General features: G+C 39.0%; 1 protein-coding gene across 4 annotated transcripts in view; it reads right to left on the minus strand.

Annotated features, from left to right (window-relative positions):
- LOC131041142 (phosphatidylinositol 3-kinase, root isoform) overlaps window positions 1-24010 on the minus strand; it is a 160077-nt gene that overhangs the window by 13809 nt on the left and 122258 nt on the right. For all 4 annotated transcript variants that reach the window (XM_057974121.1, XM_057974122.2, XM_057974123.2 and 1 more), the window contains exons 15-16: window positions 10113-10250; window positions 9378-9532 (exon numbers count right to left, since the gene is read on the minus strand). In XM_057974121.1, coding sequence (XP_057830104.1) covers window positions 9378-9532; window positions 10113-10250 — 293 coding nt within the window. The remainder of the gene's footprint in view (window positions 1-9377; window positions 9533-10112; window positions 10251-24010) is intronic.

Here is a 24010-nt window from a genome sequence, read left to right on the forward strand (position 1 = left end):
GGCCAAAGAACAACAATCCAAGTATAATAGCTATTAGTACTACTAAGCAACTTTACAATGCAAACATGGATTACAAAATTACTAGAATCATTGTCCAAATTAGGCGGCAAGGCCAGCCTCTTCCACTTATGCAGTAGGACTAAGAGAGTTCAAATAAATTGTTGTTAGTACTACTAACAAGCATTACAATATGATTCATCATGGATATTCAAATGCCAAAACCCAAACTAACAGCTCCAACTTATTACCAAGACTCTTCACACCACACCCGTAGACTCACACACTTGAAAACCAGATTCAACCCCAAAAAACTAAATCTGATATGAATGAACAGCAGGCTGGAAATACAAACCAGCAACATTAAAATCCTCACAAACACTTCTAAATCACTCCCCACACACTCAAATTATCTCTAAACACACTCCAAAAAACCCACACACTCTAAAACCAACTCCACACAAGGAAACACTCCAAACTAAAAATTTTCAGATTTTGATATGCAACCCATGTACTGCAATCACACAGACCAGCAGTCTAGAAACTCACAAAAATGCTCATAACTCTATTCACACTCAACAAAATGACCCCCAAATGGATGCAATTAAGAGATACAAGACAGGCTATGAGATTAGAACCAACAAACTGCATCCAAAACCCCCAAATGAATTTATGCACGCATTCCCAAGCAGCCCAGCATAGTACGGCTAGGAAAGAAGTACGATTTGCATTTAAAAATTAAATACTCAACATTAAGCTCTACAAACTTACATACTTGATCGCCTGTGGCATAGAAAGAGAACGAGCCACTACCCAGAATGATCTGACACACGAACTAAGAGTTATGAACTAAAACGTGCTACAGCCACACCAAAAACCAGCGACACTGAAATCCACACCACACTAAAAATCTGAAAATGCACACTAAAATCGAACTATACATTCAAAAGATCCAATCACAGCTAGGAGTGATATCTCACACTCGAAGTCTGTCAAGAGCCCTAGGAGGTATTCACCCTCGAAGATTGTCTGGAGTCAATCCGACAACATAATAGTGTAAATTGTCTGAGATACCAAAATGAGAGCCCAAGTCACTTATTTATAACTTTTTGCCAACCAAATTCAAATTCAAATGCACTCCAAATACGCCCAAACCAAATGCCATTCCATTTCATCCACATTTAGCATTGCATTTCATTTCATTTCCTTGCACAAGTTCGCCCAATTCACATTCACCCAAAATTGCCCTTTTTAATAAATATAAGTGTCATAAAATAAAGTGTAAAGTGGGTGCCAACTATGACTTCCAAATAAAAAATATTACTAAGGCAATATACTTAGAAAATCACCCCATTTGCCTTGAGTTATAATTTAATTATTAACACCATGACGACCCCCTTGAAGTCATATGCAAATTTCGCCCAAATAGACTTAGGATAAAATTAATATTTTCTCCCTTCCTAAGTCGTCCATCCATAAAAATATCAAATATTAATACCTCATGCCTAAGGTATTAATATATTAAAAATACCTTCTCCTCAAATATTGATTATTGCCAAATTGAGTCGGAGACTGAATTGCTGGAAATCACCAAAACTAAACTGAGTTGGGGCTCTAAATTGAACTACTAAAAATAGTCATCCGAGTGAATACAGGATCCTGCCAAAATAATACCCACCAGAAATAGCCACTGAACTGAGCTGCAGAATCTTTGCCATGAATAGCACCAAAAAATGTTGGAAGACCAACTGCTCAAACTGACCTGCTGGAAATAGCCATCTGAACAGGCCTACTGACATCCTGCTAAAAATGGAACTGCTAAAAATAGCATACTGCTAAAAATAGTAAGTGTTTCCAAAGTGATTTTAACCACATTCTGAGCAGTCATCGCACTTACTATAAATAGTAAGTGTGGAAAAAATCACCCAATGCAGATGCATGTCGAACCATCCTGGAGCTCTGTAAAAACCCAGAAGGAATCCCGAATCCAAATTATCAAACTCCCACTAGACCCCCTGAAAACACCAAAGAATCCTCCTAGAAAATAGCAAACCCTAATTTCTGCCCCCAACTAGCCTACGAGCCTCTAAACTAGGCTAACAGCCAACAAAGCTAATCACTGCGGAGAAGGGGACATTACAGTGTCATAAAATGACACCATTTTGGCGACCTCTACAGGATGCTTTCCTGCTAAGCATGAAATCCAGAAGCCTTAAGCATCCATTGGGCACCGAGTCACTGGAAGGACCCAAAATATGTGCGTGCCAACACTTGGAGGGAAGCCGAAAACTAGACCACACATTCTCTTAAGGAGAATGCAGTAGGTGTGAAAGCACTTATGAAAGCAAAACAACCTCTAATCTAATATTTAAATTGCTTTACATGGAAAGGAATTTAAACAAAGCCATTGACTGGCTTATCAAAATAGTTGTCTTTCTTGACCAGCATCTAATGCTCTGCATGCTTACAGACAACCAGCAAGGAAAAGAAAAATGATAGGCACCCAACAAGCTATTGGGATGCCTCCCAAAGATTGAGAACAAGGAAGCTAACCCACATTTGAACTTTATCATCCTGAGATGAATGGGCAGACTAAAACTGCTCTCCTTGATGCTCAACTTCATGCTCAAAGGTAAGCATGACTAGGGATGACTTACAGATCTAAATCTGAGCTAGATGCCTGATCGGACACCCTCTTGAAAATTCTAAGTTCAAGCAGAAAACATTGAACTCACTATCGTGCTCAACCGCCTTGATATCTCGCTGGCTGGTAGGGGTTGGCATTGATGACTCGTCTGATGAACTGTGAATCTCTTGTTGTTGTTGCTCATGGCACTCTTCTAGCTAAGGAGACAATGATCGAATGTGGATGGATGAGCAAAAAACTTTCAACTCATCCCAGAATCGATCTTCATTAATCTCCTCCATGCCTTGCTCCATGCTGGGAAACGCCTTCACATCACAGTAGTCCTCATGATTATTGGGAGAAGCATCAAGCTCCTTTTGGAATGTAGGCTCTGTTGTGACATTATGCATAGGCTGAGAAACACCCATATGCATGTCAATCGTTTCATCTTCTAGGAAAAAACTATCCTCATGCTCCTCCACCTCCAGCTCAGTCTCATGCTCATGTTCCAGCTCCTCAACGTCCTTGACTTCCATCTGCTAATGATCCGAGACCTCATCAGCTATAGGCATGTCCTCCTCATTCTTAAAGAAGAAAGGAAGCTCATCAAATAAGAGGAATGAATCCTCTTCTTCGTTGTCAATTTTTGCTTGGATAGAGATCCCCTACGAGTGATTGTCTTCAATCACCTCATGCAACAAGCCTGACACTGCACCCTCGTAAGCACGTGAGAGCTCACGAATGGCAAGCAACACCTCCCCCTTCCTCTGCTCATTGGCGCAATCATCTCTCCATATAACAGGTCCACCCCTGAAGAGTGAAATAGTATTTGGACAAGAGGGCTAAGTGGGTGAAAAAATTTGCAAGGGAAGCTGAGGTGTTTGAATTTATTGCATAGAAAAAGACCCCTGAGGTGGGAACCTCTACAAGATAGTAGGTTGGGAGCCTCTAAATTTTGGGATGTTGAGTCTTGGAAGCTCAATTGAAGGCTTAGAGGGTGCCCCCTATCGAAACTTGGAATCTCAAACTTAGGCACCTTAGGGGCAGATTTTTCTTCCTACATGAGTTGCCTTCCCCGAGCTGCTAATTGCCTAATTTGATCCTCATAAAAGCAACCCACTTTGCAAGGAACCGCTCATGTTGTTTATATGCCTCTTCATGTATCCGTTGGAGTTGAGATTGATGAGCAAGTTGAGCTTGTCGTAGGTAGCTCTCTTGCTCCAGGTTGACGGCCTTGAACTGCTCTTGGAAGCTCAGGATCATACTTCTAACAGTGAGGTCTTTTAAACTATTCACATTTTGATGCTAGCTACAAGGATGCAGATGTTGAATGGGAGCAAAACAAGCATCTTGGGGCTGTCGATAAACATATGATGGATGCCAAGAAGGTTGAGCAGGGGTAGGTAGGTGGTAAGCATTTGAAAACTGCCCACTCGTTGTTGTAGCAAGGTTGTTTGGAATGAAACTAGGAGTAGTCCTAGTTTGATATTGTTGATGGGAAGGAAAATAACCAGCAAGCCCATGGGATGGATGGGAAAAGAAAGTATTCCCATGATATGTATTCATTATAAAGCATTTGGAAGAGGTAGAACTTTTTTAATGAAATGCTTAAAAGAGCAAACAGATCTACTCAATCAGAGACAAATAACATACCAACAAATTTGCCAAATTGATTGCAGAGTCGCCAGGTGCGTGAAAGATGCCTCTCCAAGGTGGAATACACTGAAGAACACACCAAATCTTTAGCTTGATGAAGGATGAGTCCCATCGAATGTGCCAAAAACTGTTGTTACAAAAGTTTGCACCCGAGCTGAGCTATCAACTCAACAACCTCATCAAACATGGAAACAACCCCGAAAAGTGGGACCTTGTGCAATGGGAATGAATCTTTGGAGAAGGCCGGCTCCCTTCTCAATCCAAGTGCAGGTGTTGAGCCAACTCAACACTCCAAATTCTACTTCTAAACCTATCCTAACAATTTGCAGAGGAAAAGAGAAGAAAGAAATGTTGAAATGAAAGGAGGTAATGCACAAAGATAAGAGATGTTCCTCTCCCCACCCCAAAATGACATAAAGAATAAATCGAAATACCTTGGAGATGCACAAACTTCAGTTGAATGAATGACCCCAAACGCATGTATGGAGGTTAGAATTTGTTGAATGTCAAAGGGGAGAAGATTTCCCACAAGTTACACTCAGAAACAAGTTGACACAGCATATACATGAGAAAAAGCCACAAAATATACACTTATAATGTAGGTAAGGAAACATACATAACATGAATAAGTTGAAGAGAGGCAAGAATGACAATTTCAATTCATTCTCATGCCAATGGCCAAACTTACAGTTGTAGAAATGCAAGAAAATATACATAGCTTCAAGAGAAGTGAAAGAGAAAAAAGTAGCTCAAGCCAACAGGGAGAGAACCCTTTACAATGAGGCTCAACAACCTATATATAGCAAACTAGTCACAGAGGAGAGACCAACGATCCTGGAGGAGAAGCCTTGACCCTAGCATGCATAGAGAAATGTCAGTCAGGGAAGGCAAGGAAGTGCACAAGCCTGACATGGTGTGTGTGCAAGCAACCTGGCCATACCCTGACAAGGCAATCCCAAGAAGAAAAGTACTTCTAGAAGGTCGATTGTCTGACATTCCAAACACAGAGCATGTAGTCCTGACATGAATGCCATCAAATAAACATAAATAAGCATGGCCTTAGACTCCACTTGATGGCAATCCTGCAAAAAGCATTAAATGCACCCTTGTAGCTCATGAATGAAAGTAGACAAGTCGCGGGGGTTAGTGGAGCATTAAGAACCTTGAGTGTTGATCACGTCATCTAGAAGTGTTGCAAGTCTTTGGAAGTCAGACGTCAGGTCTTGCCCAAAGGGGAGAGGAGTCGGGAACCTAAGGGTTCTAGGATTTTGGGGTCATGAGGAAAAGGCTTGGAACCTGGGGGTTCCAGGATTTTGGGGTCATGAAAGAAAAGGCTTGGAAGGTGGGGGTTCCGAGATTCTAGGTTCATGAAGGAAACGGCTTGGAACCTAGGGGTTCCGAGACTTTGGGGTCATGAAGGAAAAGGCTTGGAACCTAGGGGTTCCGGGATTTCAGGGTCATGAAGGAAAAGGCTTGGAACCTAGGGGTTTCGGGATTTCGGGGTCATGAAGGAAAAGACTTGGAACCTGCTTCCCAACAAGACAACAGTTAACACTTCATGAACATTGGCTTTGTCCTTAATCAATTGGGGGAGCGTTGGTCCATAGAACATATCTCTGATCGGTTCTCACTAATGGACCAAGGGTGTCATAAAATGACAACAGGTACCACCATACTAAAAAACATAAATATAGACATATTTTAGCTTAAAAACAGCAATTAAATTCAGATAACCACATAACATGCATATAGGGTTTCTAATTGATGTTTTTGCAAATAAGGTTTCCAATTTCTGGCAGATAAAATTTCTAGTTTTAAGCAGCTTAGTTAACTATAGCTTTTTGATCGATTGGCGAGAGCTTCCTGTGGTAAAGCACGAGATCATGAGATCCTGTCTCCCCCCAGACCAAATGGTACCATAGGACGTGTCACGCCAGCATCACTAGTCACATTCAAAGTTTACCAGGCGCACTGTAGTTTATAGGGGGTGCTATACCCAGTTCCTACAATCTAAAAAAAAAAATCTACAATTTTTTATCTCTGGAATCTACAGTGTCTGATTACAACCCTAACATTCTACTCTGCCTACCGTCCTGCCACCACCTAGTTTCACCTGCTGAGTTTCTCTGTTTCTGCACACAACTAGGGTTTTCTACCACAAATTTCAGAGTTTTCTGCACTCTGTTCTGCAAATACTTAATGATCTTACTTGAGGACAGCAATAGTTGGCCAATTTATTGATAACAGTGTTGCCAAATATGAATATGCCCACTGCTACCTCCCTGTTGTGGAAATGTTGATAGAAATAATGGCAAATAGCCAATCCCTCTTCGAGCTTGTTTAAAGTACTAATAATTCCTCTAATTCTCTTTGATGCCTTGCAAATTTTGGATCAGCAAGGTGATGCATTTTTTGAATGGATTCCCATTGCTTGTTTTTTAATTCCATGATTCTCATTAGGCCACTTAGCACATCATTGATATCAGACAATGCCAAATGAATAATGGTCTAGAATGGGCTTGGTTTTTTGGCCTAGGGATAATCATTTCCATTACCTTTTAGCGGTTATCTCTTTGTTGTAAATATGCCAACAATCAATCAGCAATTGTGCAGATGGTTTAATGTCAAAGCAAAAATGAAAAAATCTATCTGTGTTCCAAGAAAACTATGGATAACTTGAATTCTGTCAGAGGTCTTTAAGTTTCTAACATCTCTGCTGGATGAGCTCATGTTCTGAGTGGTTTTTAGGGCAGTTGTATGGTCTTTGCGTATAAAATGCTGATCTCGTCCTTCTCAGAGTGAGCAATGGGGATCCATCAATACATTTCCACTGTGACAAAGTGGTTTAAACACGCAATCAGCAGGCAAACCTGATAGCGTGGGTTCTTCAATATTTTGGAGTGATCAGCACATCCTCACCCATCCACATGATTACTTTCATTACAATTCTAGGAAAGTCTGTTTTAACTTTCAACTACCTCAACATTGGTGCCAACTGGCAAACAAAGTCCAAGTGGGATGGATACCTACTAGGATCCTAAAAAAAATGTGTTGTCCTTAAAATGACTTTGTTTCAAAAAAAATTAATTGTGCTCCGGAGTACTTCATGTTGTTTTTTAAAACTATTTCTGGTAGCAAATATCTGGGCAGCAGCCACATGGAAGTTCCTATTTTTTACATTATAAAACACATTTTATGTTTTGTTAAAAGAGGCAACAGGTTGACAGTGGAATAAGCTGCAATAGGTGTTTTCCATTGCTCTGTATGGTGTAAGCTTTGTCAGTACATATTTGTCTCCAATCATATACAAGAACTTATTCACACAAAGGCTGGCAAAATTTTGATGTAAATGAAAAAGTTCTGTTCTCATTTCTATCCATTATGTACTTCGCATATCCAACTTAAATAAGAAAAAGGGTCACCATTCAGACTAAGCTACCTAGGTTAGACAAACAAGAAAGCCTCACGTTGCAACCAAAGGAATTCTTTACATACCAAGCCTTTACATTCCAGAACTATTAGTCTTATAAAGAGGAAGAATTTAGCAGCAATAGTGCTCCTTGGAAAGTTAATCCTTTCATGATTCTCATCCCTTTCTTCCTGTGTTTTAAAATTTCAGGGAAAACATTTCAGATGAAGGGGCTTGTTGCATACATTATTAATAAATATAACACACTGATAAATTGTACTTTCACCATGTTTTGTAATACATTCAGTACATGCATGCCTGTTTTATTCATCGATACACACCAATCATATACAGTGCCACTAAGCAACAAGCTCCAATTCCCATTCAAAATCCCTCATCTAAAACACTCTGCATCAGACAACACATCTCTACCAAATGGTAAAGATTTTTCTCATTGATATAGAATTCCTTAAATTATCATCATCAATTTCCTCTTCCCAATTAACAGATTTCAGATGTAGGCACTTGTTGCATATATTACTGTTAAATCTGTATTGTACTATAAACCTGTTGGATTTTATTTTATAAAGACTTTTATTTTCCTCTGTTTTAGCCTTTCAGGTATATTATTTCAGGCAGAATGGATTCTTCCTCTGCTTTAGTCTTTCATGTAAAAACATTTCAGATGAAAGGACCTGTTGCATAATTTATCTTTATATATATAAGGGCATTATGCTATTGAAGTCTTGGATATTAAGCACTTTAACGTCTATGCTCTCTTGTATTCTATATATATTACTTACCAACTGTACGTTCACCATGTTATGCAATAAAAGATTTAAAAAATTATAAACCAGTGCCTATTTCTTCATTGAAACAGACAAATGTAGACATCGCAACTACACAATACGCTCTACATACCATATGGAAACCTTCATCTGAAAGACTGAAACAATCTCCATAACACAGTACATCTGTAGCAAGTGGTAAAGTTTTCATTGATATTGGGTTTCTTAAGTGACTGTAACTAGTTTCCTCTTCTCAAGTAAAAGATTGTAAGTAGGAAGACAGAGGGAAAATGGTCATGTAAGAAATACCATTACATAGAGTGCATATCAACAAAAAAGGATGATTTGTCAAATACAGGAAAAATATGGATAGTCTAAGGCGCATACTACATTTTCTAATTAACAACTGATACGAATGCAGCAAGGAGAAACATTGAAGGTCAATTGCAGATGGAGCAACATCTGTTATGAAATAAATTCATATCTAAAATTGAAAGTCAACTCATTTATAGTAGCTAAAGGGTAGAAAATGGTCATGTAAGAACTACCATTACATAGAGTGCATATCAACAAAAAAGGATGATTTGTCAAATACAGGAAAAATATGGATAGTCTAAGGCGCATACTACATTTTCTAATTAACAACTGATACGAATGCAGCAAGGAGAAACATTGAAGGTCAATTGCAGATGGAGCAACATCTGTTATGAAATAAATTCATATCTAAAATTGAAAGTCAACTCATTTATAGTAGCTAAAGGGTAGCAGATACAGCATCAAAAGATGAATTGATAAATCAAATAGTTCATTCTTCAATTTTCATGGTGTACATCTTGCCACACCACTTCTACATGTATATTAAGATATCAAGATATTAAAAGGTAAAAGGTTTGTTACGAACCTGTCACCAACACCAAGGATGTATGTAATAACACAGTAACCAGCACAGCTTTTTATAAAAGTTTCAAGACATGTTGCTGTAATGCCAAAGGGTCCATTTTCATCAGGGTGGTATTGCTGCAGATAATTTATGATACTCCGATGCTCTGATAGAATCTGGTTAAAAATCCAAACAGATAAGCCATATAGTGCATAATAAACAATCAATAATACATCTAGATTAGTACTTCATCATGAAATATTAAATAGACGAGTAAAAACAATAGTTAAGTGAAATGCTATGTAATAGCACATTTTTCATTTGGCATTGAAGAGTACAGATTAGTTTTTCATTGAAGAGAACAACAGGTCACAGATACAGAACACCTAATTGAAAAATACATCTGCTTTAGTATCTGGTATTTTAAGACAAATGCATAAAAAAATGTAATAGAACTAAAATGTCAGCTTTATCTTCCGATCATGCAAGGACGATATCAAGTAACTACTTGTGTCTGGGCTTTGGGCCATAATTATTAAAATGAGAAGTATTCAAGATATTCAAATGTATAGAATAATTTTCAATCAAAACAAGGTATCATAGCTGCCCTAGACAGAACATTTTGATTTCTCCAGGGAGTTCAAATGAACATAATGATGCCAATGCAAAGTTATATGAAAAGTGCACATAATACATGAAAATGAAAAAGGCCTGCTACAAGATCAGTAAAGTACTATACCATAGAATTCCACTTACTTGTGCTAAGGAAATTGATGGTATGAACTCCAGCATTCCTTCATCTTGACCTGTTGCCAGCACTCTGTATGGAGTTAACTGTAGATCAAGATTTTCCAGCTTTAAGAGCCGATCCATTAGTGAGACCATTTGAATGACCTGTGTATTTATTTATAAGACAAAAAAGAAGCACCTGAACATTAGCTACTGTATTGATGATTGTCTTATGTACCTGGCATGAAATAAAAGGACTATTTTTTTTTAAATGAGAAACCAAAGTATAAATGTGCACTTCAGCCTGAAAATCTTATTTATGTTTTAGAAACACTGCATAGAAAAACCACTTCCGGCCATTGACTCTTTACAATAACTACAAACTCATGCGTGAAAGTTATAATATTTCCAGAATCATGCTTCATGTGTCCGAGATTATTATCAAACATTTGACATCTTTTATGGAAAATCTGATGCTCTAAGTTATCAATAAGACAAGATTAAACAAGGGAACACCAGACCAATTGATTTTTATTGAGAAAAATAAATCTCAGCTTATTTATTGAAAACTCAAACAATTGTAAAAATGGAGAATTGTGCAGGAAAATAACTGGAATACAATCACAATTAATAAACAAAGGAAAGTGAATGCTTTTGGATCTTCATTAATTTAAAATAGACTTGTTCTGACTACCAAGTGAGATGTTACAATTATCATTTAAAAACACGATATACAAATGGAAACTACTTGTATAAAAAGCATATTCAAGTCATAGAAAGGCATGCATTCAATACAAGCTAATAGACAGGATATAAGTTCTACCTGGTTAAGGGGAAAGAAAGAAATGGATCATCTCTGTAAACAATAATGGCACATTATTGAAGCTTTATACATTCTGCCATATCTCCAATCATCTTCTGGCTCTCTCCAAGACAAAAATAAAGCCTTGAAGCTTTAGACAGATCCAATACCAACTAGTTGACGAGGCTAAGAACATAGCACTTCAGGTAAATCTTTGAGAATTGTTTGTTGAAATTGAATAAACATTATCCACACGACACAGATTGTGTACATGGGAAAAACAATTTTTATAATCAATCACCAAATGCAGTGAAATACATGAGAATCTCACAAGGAAAAGCTAAAGGAATATAGCATATGGGATTTTACCATTGTCAATTACTTGCTTTCCTGTGTTAAAAGTATCTCAAAGAATCATACAGTGAAAGAGGTGGCAACAGGTGAACAAACCCAGGATCCACTCCCATTTTGTGGTGCAGATGAAATCTAGATCATGGAATCAAATTATGTTCTTCGATTCATATCAATGTTTAGCCTCTTAGTAAATTCTTACATTTTACTCTTTATTCAATACAGCCTACCAACCATGGAAAGAATGCTTCTAACAGCCATTTTATTCCTGGTTAACAATGCCATCTCATCCAAGCCCCCATACAAGAATCTATAAATCTCCTTCCATAAATTAAAAAGAAAAAACCAACAATAAGAGAAATGGATGAAATCTTTCTTAAATCTCCTTGCCACTTTGCGAAAATGAAAAATATAAATATATATTGAGAAAATTATGATTTTTAGATATAAGGGTTTCATGACTAAGCATGGCAAATTTATATAGCAATGAATTGGTAGATAGGTTGGGACATATAGATTAGTAAATTATGCTCAATAAGGAGACCATGGTTTCTCATATTAAATTATCAAAAGAGGAAGTCAGACATGTAGGTCAGCTCTTGCAGAATCTATAAATATAAGGTATGAATTTAAATAGCAATGAATTGATAGATTGGTTGGGATATATGGTTTAGTAAATTTTGAATAATGTAAGGAGGCCATGCTTCCTCGGAGAAGGAAACTCAACCGATGCCATGTGGCTCAGCTCTTGTGGAAGCTATCAACATAAGGTTTTCCTCACAACCAAGACTGCTATTTGTACCATAAGTTAGTTTCTGGCTGTCAACACCATATATTTAGCTCCGTCCACTTTATTTTAACTCAAAAGGATCCTATATTTTGGAATGTAATAGTTGAGATGGCATTATTTACCCATGATATACATCAGTTATCTAATCTAGAAAACAAAGAAAGTTTGCTACTCTCTCGAATGAACCAAATAGATCAATGTAGTCGGCAGATTTGCTGTGATTAACAAATAATGTTTTGTTAAGTAATAATTGGCTATGTAATGACATTTTGTTTTCAAGTAGTTGTTGGTAGTTGCCAACACTTGGTACTCTTAAGTTCTTAACCAGCTACCAGATACTATATGTACTTCGTGGTTGTCTTGGAAACCATTAGCATTGATTATACACATTACATTTTGGAATAAAGGATGCATCTTTCTAGCCATGTTATGAGGTTTATGTTCTTATGTTACTCACTGTATGATGTGAATGATCCTTACTGTTTACTCTTTGTAATATAAACTAGTCTCCTTTAGGAGTAAGCATTTTGGCAACGTTGTTGATATGAACTTGGAGATCTAAGTGACAAAGAATGGCAACAGGAAGGATGGCAGAGTAATGGGTCAGCCAATTGAACGACTAGACACATCTAAAGAAGTGGACAACCCTAGGCAAGACGAATTGATGCAAGAACTAGTATACTTGTGGGAACCTGTCAACCAGTACATTTGAAGGGAGGCTCACAACATGAGGTCCCTGAGAGTGTCGTAAGAGACAGCCTGACAGTGAAAGTCGTGGTCGACCGTCTTCTCTGGAGACTACCAAGGTTGTTAGCACATAATCTTCATGCCCTCCAAGACCTACAAGAGGATAGAAACCGGGAGCAACATCAGCAACAAATACTACAGCGATACAGAGAAAAAAATAGTACGGAGGAAGAAGAGCAGGATACGATCAGGTGCCATAACCCTAGCAATAAATGACCCCATAGCCAAACACGGATAGATGACGTACTAGAAACACTCAAGAGGAAGGAAAGGGATTGGGAGAAAATCTCTCTGAATCGGGGAACAAAGTGACAGACAAAAGTGATTATGGAGAATTGTTCAGGAATCACAGAGTCCAACAAGGAGTAGAAGTGTCAATCGAAGCCGTAGTCGGGAGAGAAGACCGTGTGGCAAAGAGGACACAACACCTCATACATGGAGTGAATCAAAGGAAGTTGCTCAAAACCTACCACTCCCAGACAAAGTAGACGAAGACCTTGCAAACCAAGTAGCCATCCAATCCGTACAATCAGTGTTGAACAAAGACTCCGAGAGTGAGTCCACAACAAGTAGTTCGATCATACAATCAATACGTGATGAAGAAAACGGAAGACGAAATCTCAAGGATGAGGTTGCCAAAATATTTGAAAACAATCTATACCTTATTGAGAACTTACCTATAGCAAAGGGACCAAGAATAGAGGGGCCTAAGCCAAAGACCCCAAGGAAGAGGGAATCGAGAAACGAAGAAGGTAGCCAAGGTGCGGAGGACGTAGACGGTCTATGTGTAGAAGGCTTGCACGTGGCCAAGAGTGCAAGTGATGCACCAAAACGTGGAGAGCGAAATAGTCCAATTTGATCTTGGGCATACAGTACACTCTGATCGAGAATGATAATGACCCCCCCCCCCCCCCAAAAAGTCCAAGTGTTGACAGGCAGAAACTTCCCAAGTTCACGGGGAGCAGATCGAAGGATCCTGCAAGGCATTGCAAGACGTGTGAAACTATATAGTTGGCGAGTGGTCAATTGGATAAAGATTATTTGTTGAGGTCATTTCCTGCGACATTAAGGGGAGCAACTATTGACCAGTTCTCAGAGTTGGAAGAGAAACACATAAAATCATGGGATAGCCTGAAGAAGGCATTCCAGGAGGAATTTAAACTCCTAAGGGATGACAATGAAATCATGGCTAAAATTTGCAACACCAAACAGGGAAAGCACGAAAATGTGTGAGCTTATAATCGTAGGCTCAAGGAGTTACTCGGAAAAATGGAAAATCAGCTAGCCAACGAATTAATGAAATGGTGGTTCATTGAGGGACTCATCCCCTCGTTAAGGAAGAAGATGAAGGTGGTACCCCCGTCCTCATATCCCGATGCTTACAATCAGGCAATGGATATTGAAATGAAAGTAAAGCATCGCAAAGAAAGAAAAAAGAAAGTGATGATGAAAGAACAGATGATAGCAACAGTGACGGCAAGTCCAAAACAGTACAAGCCCTGAGACAGTATATTCTACAAATGATGAAAGAGTTATAGGCTATGAAGGAAGGGTCGAAGGAGAACAAGGAAATGTGGTGCACCGACTGTGAGGTAGAAGGTCACACAAAAACTACCTGTCAATAGTGGCACAAGGAGTATGATACAATATGATGCAAAAGGGAGACCTGTTGTGACCTTTTTCACGCATCGCCCTATTGCAAATGGGGACCCCCCCGTTTTTGCTTTTATGGGTTTTGTTAGAGCCTTGCAACCTTCCCGACACCATTTTATCAGTTTTGAAAGGTCCAAGTTTTGAAGAAGTCATAAGTCAGTTTGTGCAAACCATGGTCCATGCCTAGAAAGTCAAAGGACAAAGACTGCAATTGATTTGGGTCAATTTGGACAATTTTCTATTTTTGGAAAGTTTTGCTTTTTAGCTTTTTCCTATTTTTTAGGAAGTTTCGATTTTCGCACTTTAAGCATGATCCCCGAAATGGCTATTTTTGGAAAGTTTTTCCTATTTTTTAGGGAACCTTGCTTTTTCTATTTTTGGAAAGGGGATCTAGGGTTTGCACTATTGGCCCTGAGTTTCACCCAAAATTTAAATTTTGTCTGAAAAAGCTGAGTTCCTAAATTTGAGGAATTCAAGGGTATAATGATGTATGATTTTCAAATTTCAAGAAGATCCGAATTAAAATGCATAAGTTATGGAGATTTCAAATCTGGTTCTCATGGAGATCATCTCTCTCGAAGTTCGCCCAGCAGAGAGGTTCATATGGTCAAAGGTCTCTTGAAGTCTGCCCTCATGGTGTATAAGATTGATCAAGTCTGCTCACACTTGGTGCATAAATGTCATGAAGTCCGCTTTGGAAGGGACTTAGCTTGGTCATGGAAGGAAGGAAGTTCGCTTATGCTGTGGTGCACAAGTCCTATGAACTCCGCCCCTGATTGAATGAGGTGCATAACTTTGATGAAGTCGGCCTACAAGTGTAAGGTGGAAGACATGCTATAAAGTCCACTTGGAATCAATGCACAAAATGAACTAAGTCCGCCCTCATGGTGCTCAAGTTTGATGAACCCCGCCAAGGAGAAGGTGCATGAGTTTGATGAAGTCCGCCATGCTAGTGAATGCACAACTCCCCTCAAGTCCGCCTTGAAGAAGATTGAACATGGTGCAAAAGATTGATCAAGTCCGCCTAGAGGTTAAGAACATGGCAAGTAAGAGGTGCACAAGTTCCATGAAGTCCACTTGCCTATGGTGCACAAGTTCCATAAAGTCCGCTTGCCTACGGTGCACAAGTTCCATAAAGTCCACCCAGCAAAGAGGTTCATATGGTCAAAGGTCTCTTGAAGTCCGCCCTAGGGGAGAAACTCTTTAACCTCCCCCAACATAAGGAAAGGATTCTCTCCAAGTCTGCCCTGCCTTGAAAATCTGATCAGTAAGCAAGGAAAATATTTTAGCAACTCCACCATGGTGAAGGAAAGAAAGTTTCAAAATTCGAGCCAAGGGAAAAAAGAAAGTTTTATAAAGTTTCAAAATTTGGAAGAAGAAAGAAAGACGGAGTTCGATTCATGAACTCGAACTGAAAATAGAAACTTTCTCAAGGAACTAAACTCAAACTAGAAACAAAATCAGAACTTTCCCAAGTGACTGAGTTCAACTGAAATCAAAATAGAAACTTTCTTAAGAGACTAAAATCAACAAAGAAACAAGACATTTTTAGGTTCGATGAATGCAAGAAAAATAGAAACAAATCTAGTTCGAATTTGGAAGGACTGATTGGGTTTCTAATTGCAACGTTCGAACTCTTTAAGAATGAATCATTCATTCATTTCTCTCATTCAAGCAGTTTGAATTTGGAGAGCGAGACACTCGAAGAAAGATTATTTCAGGTTTTCTAAAGCATTTTCAGAGCCTCAAGAACAGTTCGAAAATTTTGTAAGGCATTGAGGAGATGACAAACAAGGGTTTTCATCTACTTCTCAAGGTGATAGGGGTATTCTAGTTTGTTTCCTTATCTTTTGATGAAGATTCAAGGCATCTTCAGTGATTTCCAATCTACTTTTCAAAGTTTAGGAGGAGATTTTCAGGGACTTAGTCTGATTTTCACATATTTTCCAGAATTCGAATCTGATTTCAACATTTATTTCACAGATTTTGGGACTAAGTTATTCATTTTCAGGTTATTCAAAGACAAAATTCACTCCCAAACCTTCAAATCAGATTGAGTTTTAAAGGGTTTCTAAAATTTCGAAGTGTTCGCAGCTTGTTGAAGCCTAAAAGAGTTGAGGAATTGGAGTAAAAGGGACCAAAATCAGAGCACTCTGCCATCAAACCTTCAAAATTTGCACTCAAAGTAAGAATCTTAACTAAATTTCTTTTTTGGTTTTGCAGATCATAGATGACAGCTGAGGTGGGATCATCACAGAAAACACAAATGGAGTTTCAAGCCAAATTCAGAATTGAAGACAAGTCCACAAGCAAGGTTTGTCCGAGCATAGAGATGGCCGAAATTTGGCTAAGTATGAGAAATACTTCACAAAGGAATTCTTCTCCAAATTCGAGGCACATGAAAGAATCTTGAGGCATCAAGCAAGAAAAGTTCTCAAACTTGGTGAAAATATTGAAAAGAATTTTGGACTTCTTGAGGGACTTCATCTACAATACCAGACCTATGGAAGCAATTAAGACAACTTCTTGAAGGATTTCATCTCCTGAAGAATTAAAGACAAGCTCCCAATCAGAATCAGATGGTGACAAGAAGAACCAAATTTCCATACTTCGACAATTTCTTCACACATATTGGAGAATTCAGGGAAGACATCCAACACGCTGAGGTGGCGCCTCGTCATCTTCCAACCAATCAGATTGTTCCAAGTCAACATGTCCAGGTTCAATGAACCTGACTTATCCATAGAAGCTTCTAGAGGGCACACTTCACAATTCAACAACCTTCTATTTTTATTGTTGGTTCATATTTAGCAAGAAGGACAAGTGTGCCCAAATGTAATTTTCTCATTGGTCGAGGGGTAGTTAGTTGTAACAAACCCTAATTAGGGTTTCGATCTTTCAATATGGGCCCTTGATCACTATTTGATCTCGACCATTCAAAACATTTGTGTGCCTATATAAGGTTTCGTCCTCTCATTTGGAGAGTGTGAGGTTTTTGAAATATTGTTGTGAGAGGTCATTTTTGGATAATATATTGCTTGTGTGCTTTTAGGCTTTGTAATCTCTATTATCTGAATGATTAGCAAGGTTTTCAATTTCCTCAACCCAATAGTTTAGATTTTATTTCATGTTGTTAGATGAATGCAAGATTTGAAAAGTATTGATTTGTGGTGTATCTCCGCTCATACTTTTGATGAACAAATGTTTTTGTTCATTGTGTAAAGTTAGTCTGAGCTTTCCTTTGTGTATGCTTAACTTCCGATCATAAGCACATCCCTTGAAGATTGTATCCGTTTTGTGTAGTTGTCCTAAGCAAGGCAAAGCAAAGTGTCGTTACTGAGTTCACCAAGTCAATACCGTCTCTTGAATTCTTAGGAATAGAGTAGACCTTCTAAACCCTTATCCTTTTTCCCTTTTTTTTTGAAAGTCTAAATCCAAAAATCCAAAAAAAAAAAGAGGAGCATCAATTGTTAAATTTGTCTAAGTCCTAAGATTGTGAACAATCCAAGCGCAAGTCCCTTTGTGTATTACCAGCATATCACAACGCCCATTGAGCTTATCCACACGTCAAGATCTGACAAAAGAAACCTTGGAATTGCCATATGATCTTCTCGCAATCTTAGCATAAGTGGTGATTTTTCAAGAGAGGATAGAGTGTCTTTGGACATTTTATTCTGTGTTCAGTGAATGATAAAACACATACCAACAAGACCCATGATCCAATGTTGTAAACGCAATGAATGGGGTCACTTTGCTAGAGAGTGTCAAAGCGATCAAAACAATACAAGCATGCTATGCAAGTGGTGTGGACCCGAAAACCATGAAGTCGTCGACTGCCTGAAACATAAAGGGGTAAATATGGTGGTCATGGAAGAGCTAGATGAAGAAGTGTTGGCAATCACTAGGCTACAAAAAAAGAAAGCAATATACCCAAATCCCCGTACAGAGAAGGAAAGACTTCGGGAAGCCAAATTCGACGTGGAACAAGCAACGGTGGATGAAAGAAGAGCCTCAAACGAAGCCGCCAATACTCTACTACAATCAGAGTTCGAAAAGAACATAGTAAGACAAGTGCTACAAACCAAAATACCCATCAGGGTAACCGACCTTCTACAAACCATGCCACAGTTGAAAATGGCAATCAATAATATTGTCGGTGACGACACAATCAGCCAAGAACAATGCAAGCCACTAAAAGAGCCAATGGTGAAACCACCAGGTGACTTGGCCACTAATCCCATGTTACTGGCGGTAAGCATTGGGAGGAAGCCGATCATCATCTTGTTGAGATGGAGATAATGGGCAAGAAGCTGACAAACACCATCGTCGATGGAGGCTTGGGCATCAATGTATTGCTAGAGGAAACATGGAATTGTTTGGGGAATCCAACACTTTGGCCACCAACCTTCCAATTGGTGGGTGTCAATCAGCATGGCATAAAGCCATTGGGGACATTGATGGCACAAAAAGTCACAATCATCACACGGTACTTCTTCCTGGATTTCGTAGTTATCCCATTGCAAAAGAAGGTGTACGAGGCTCTCCTTGGGAGTGGTTGGTTGATCACTACCAAGCTGAGCGAAGAGCTAGCATCCTTCGACTCAAAGTCTAAAGATGGAGATACTAGGATGGATGAAGGGTGGAGAGTGATGTAACCTAATGATGAAGCAGTACTCGAACTAGAAGATTGCTTGGAGTATGAAACAAGTTCTTTGAATGGGTTATTTCACTGGCAGATGGAGGACTACAAAGTCTTCCACCCTAAATGCAACATGCTACAGATCGGGGAGATTGAGGAAGTTGACAAGGGTACAAAGAGTGCTACCTTTCCCCCCGAGTGTGAAGAGTATAAGGACGGAATGGCACAAGTGGATGACACACCGACGCACCATTTTGAAAGAGACAAAACCATAAAGTATGAAGAGCCAAGTGTGAAGAAGGTGAATCTAGACGATGAAGACAACCCGAAGGTGATATTGGTTGGCGATAACTAGAACCCTGTAAGGCAGCTGCATTCAAGATATTTCTAGAGTACAAGGACACCCTAGCATGGACATATAAGGATCTAATGGGGATACCACCAGAGTTATGCATACATAGAATCCCCCTCGTATTGGGTGCACAACCCATACGAAAGAGACCCTACCGAATGAAGAAAAACTATGTTGCCAAGGTACATGAAGAAATTGAAAAGATGCTAGAGCCGATTATAATCTTTAAGGTGGACACTAGTGAGTGGGTCTCGCCAATTGTCATATCTCTCAAGAAGGAATCAAATCAGATAAGGATTTGTGTAGACTTCAAGTTTCTTAACATAGTGACGATTAAAGACCCCTTCTTGATCCCATTCATCAACACCATACTCGACGAGGTTGCAGGCCACGAGATATACTCCTTCATGGACGAGTTCTCAGGGTACAACTAAATAAGCATTGTCAAAGGAGACAAAATGAAGACTACCTTTGTGGTAGAAGAAGGGGTGTATGCGTAAAACAGGATGTCATTCGGCTTATCCAACACACCAACTACCTTCCATCAAATAATATTACACATTTTTTATAAGATGTCGGTGGGGAATTTCAAGGCATTCCTGGAGGACTGGTTGATATACAACAAGCATGAGACTCATCTCACCACACTTCGTGTAATGTCCCCATTTTACGAGCATCAGAGTTTGTAAGAATTAGCCTATCATTTGACCCTCGTAGGCTAATAATTATTGATAGAGGGCCTCGTGTGGCAGTTACTTGGTGATTAGAGACATTACTCTTCAGCTGGATTCAGGTTTTGGCATTTGCACAGGTTTTTTGACTCAGATTGGCACACTTACTATTTATAGTAAGTTACTATTTTGGGAGAGTCAGGGTTCCTATTAATAGAAAGACACCTGAGCAAAGCTTATTGGCAGTGTCAACCTTGATTGGGCCTTTGCAGCTATTTCTAGACTCAGTTCCACATACTTACTATTTATAGTAAGTCACTATTCAGGGTTTCTATTTTTAGACAGGCATCCAATCACATGGAGAACAGGGAGAGTCGACTCCTGGCTCAGACGGTTTAGCAATCAGACAAATACATCAAGAGATATTAAAGTTTAAGTGACTTAAGTGATTTATTTAATATTTTAATATTATTATAAAGTTCTAAAGTAACTTTATAATAATAAAGTCACTTTAATATAATAAAGTGCGTTAAGTGAATAATTTAATGTGGGAATAAATCTTTTATCCCACATTGGCCAGGAAGGTGTTTGAGCTCTCTTAAGGAAAGAATAAAAGGAAAGGCAAGAGTTCATTCTCAGCATCCAGTTGATGAATAGTATTTTGATTGATTTTTATTGTGGAGCCTAGGGCTTTCGCAATTTTCTTCTTTGATCATAGGAAACGAAAACTTCCTATTGATAGCAATTTTGAAGGTGTGAAATAACACCTAAATTATTGCAGTTGTGGGAAAGAATACTTCAGTTCTTTCATTTGTGCAAATTGGTGAAGTTTTCTACAAGGGTTGTGAATCATCCTTATTTGGCAACAAATTATTCAAGGTTTTAAGAGCAGATTGCAAGTTTGTTCTTGCTGCTACAGTGCGCATGAACAGTGCGCGTGAACAGTGCGCTACAGTGCCGTGAACAGTGTGCATGTACAGTAACTCGTGAATAGTGAAACACTACAGTGATACATGAATAGTAAAATCGCTACAGTATATTGCATCTTAGTTGAGTCTACTCAAGGGTTCTTCAAGGGTTTTAATTGCTGCTCATTTCCAGATTAGTTGCTGCTGTCATGACATTTGAATTTGGGCAGAATTTATAATTGTTGGAGACCGTACTATAGCAGCAGCAGCCACACATGTTGCTTCACAATTTACATGGTATTTGAGTTGCTACATTACCCACAACGTAGGCGCTTCATTGGATCAGGTTCTCTTGCATTTAATTTCAGTATTTAATAGACATTCGAAGTTGGTTGTATGCTGCCATTGTACTCAGACCTGGGTATTTTGTTTCATATCATATTCAGCTGTCAGCCAAGAGTCTTGGCCCTTTCATATCTGTGGTAATTGGGACATCAATAAAAAGGAGTTGCATATGATATATTTGTAGTATTTGTTTCAGTTTGCAAGATAACTGTTTGTCTTAATGTCCCTAGCTGAAAGTCAACATTTCATAATAGGAATTGCATGGCAAATGTTCGATAAAATGCTTATGGCTGTAGCTCTCATTTCCATACTCTAGTTTGCAGCATATGTTATTTGCACTTTCTTTATTCCTTGGTGAAACATCATTGAAAACTCAAGCAAAATCCAAACACTGAAAACATTGAAAAATCAAACAAAGGCAGAAAATTGTGGTTGGTTAGAGTCCACCAGGTGTGGGTTCTTACACTTCGTGAATGCATGGAAAGGTGCTGAAGGGCATAATTGGCTCTAAATCTGAAAAAGTGTAGATTTATGGTGCCACAAGGAAAATTGCTCCGCATAGTGTGCAAGGAGGAACTGAAGACAAACCTTGACAAGGTATGGGTCATCATCCAAATGGACGCCCTAGAAAATGTAACAGGAGTGAAATCCTTCCTGGGGCACGTTGGCTACTATTGGAGCTTCATAAAGAACTTCGCTCAAACCTCATACCCACTAGACATGCTAACATGGAAGGGGGAATCATTCATATGGGGAGATGAACAAGAGAAGGCATTAAATAAACTAAGGACAAGACTGGACAGTGCATCAATGCTAGCGTACCCAAATTGGGACAAGGAATTTCATGTGCATGTAGATACCTCCAATTATGCAATCGGGGCTACACTGACACAAGTGAGAATACAAGGACTCGACCACTCAATTTCCTTTGCCAATTGCCTACTCTCCAAGGTCGTGAGGAACTACAACACAACTAAGAGAAAGGCATTGGACATGGTGTAATCCATCTAGAAATTCCATTATTACCTTCTTGCAACACCCTTAACATTCTATGTGGACCACCAAGCATTAATGTATCTAGTGAATAGGCCAATTATCCAAGGAAGGGTGAGTAGATGGTTTCTCCTATAAGAATTCATGTTCACTATCATTGTCCATCCAAGGAGAAGTCAGTTGACCAGCGATCACTGATAAATTCGGAAGAGCCACCTGACAAGGTGAACGAGGACTTCTCGGATGTGCACCTCTTCTAAATTGCAACCATGTCATCATGGTATGAAAGCATTGGGCAGTACTTGCTAACATCCACCTTTCCAATGGAGGTGCCACCGAACGAAAGGAGTAAGCTAGCACTTAAAAGCAAAACTTCTCAGCTGATAAATGGGTTGTTGTACAAGATGGGTCCCAACCAGGTGCTACAAAGAAGTGTCATGCAAGAGGAGATTCCCAAAGTTTCGAAGGAGTCACATGAAGGGTTGGCCAAAGGCCACATGGGACCAGAATCCACTGCACGTAAGGTGTAACTTGCAAGCCTGTGGTGGCCAACATTGCATTCAGCTGCTCGTGAGTGGGTAGTGGGATGTGATACATGCCAAAGATCCAGAAAACCACTAAAACGAAACTTCTTGCCTCTATTTCCTCCGCAACCTCAGGAGCTATTTGATAGTTGGGGTCTTGACTTCGTCAAACCACTAAAGGTGAGCTAGGCAGATCGATGCAAGTATATTGTGGTGGCAATAAAATACCTCACGAAGTGGGCAGAGGTTAGAAAACTTCCTAATAATATTGCCATTAGAACGCCAAAGTTCATCTACAAACGATAGTTTTAAGGTTCGATATCCCAATCCAAATTATAAGTGACCAAGGAGTGCATTTTGTGAACCATGTCATTCGATTGATGACGATGAAGTTTAAGATCTTTCCCAACCTTTCCAACCCATACTACCCCTAAGCGAATGGGTAGGTTGAATCAACAAACAAAGTCCTAGTCTCCATAATATATAAGTCATGTGGTGTGGAGAAAGAAGATTGGGAGGAGAGACTGCCAACAATACTATCGGCATAGAAGGAAAAACTATAAAGTGGAAGGAAAAAAAATAGAAGATACCCAAATGTCAAAAATAAAAAAGGCAAGTGGCATTAAAAAAAGGAAATTATTTTTTCATGAAGTATTTGATTAAAAGGCGTACCTTGAAAATAAGAGTCCCTAATAAAGAAATCTAAGGCCATTTTTTTCCAAAAGAAAACTCGACCAAAGTGGAAGTAGCAAAGTTCATGAGGAGATTGGTAAAGGTAGGGTGCACGCATCGGCACGTTGAAGAAATTACAATCCAGAGATTGTACGATGAAGGAAGAGAATTGGACGAGAACAAGGCAAATTCATATGGGGAAGGATTTAAACAAGTCGAATGAGGTCAAGAGAAAAGCCATACGAGGAGGCACAACCGTACGGGAAGGCATCGTCATACATGAGACCAAGGTCGTATGGAAAAGAAAGGTGACTATACATGGAATACATTAGGTCGTACATGGTAAAGGGTTGAGGTCATACGTAAGAGCAGCGGTAGAGCACACATTGTCATACCTGAAGACTTCAAAGCTGTATAAACAAACCCAAGCATATGGACAAGAACCACTGCACGTGAGGTCATACACAAGAAAAAAATC

Source organism: Cryptomeria japonica, chromosome 5, assembly GCF_030272615.1.
Source record: "Cryptomeria japonica chromosome 5, Sugi_1.0, whole genome shotgun sequence".
NCBI classification, from domain to species: Eukaryota; Viridiplantae; Streptophyta; class Pinopsida; order Cupressales; family Cupressaceae; genus Cryptomeria; species Cryptomeria japonica.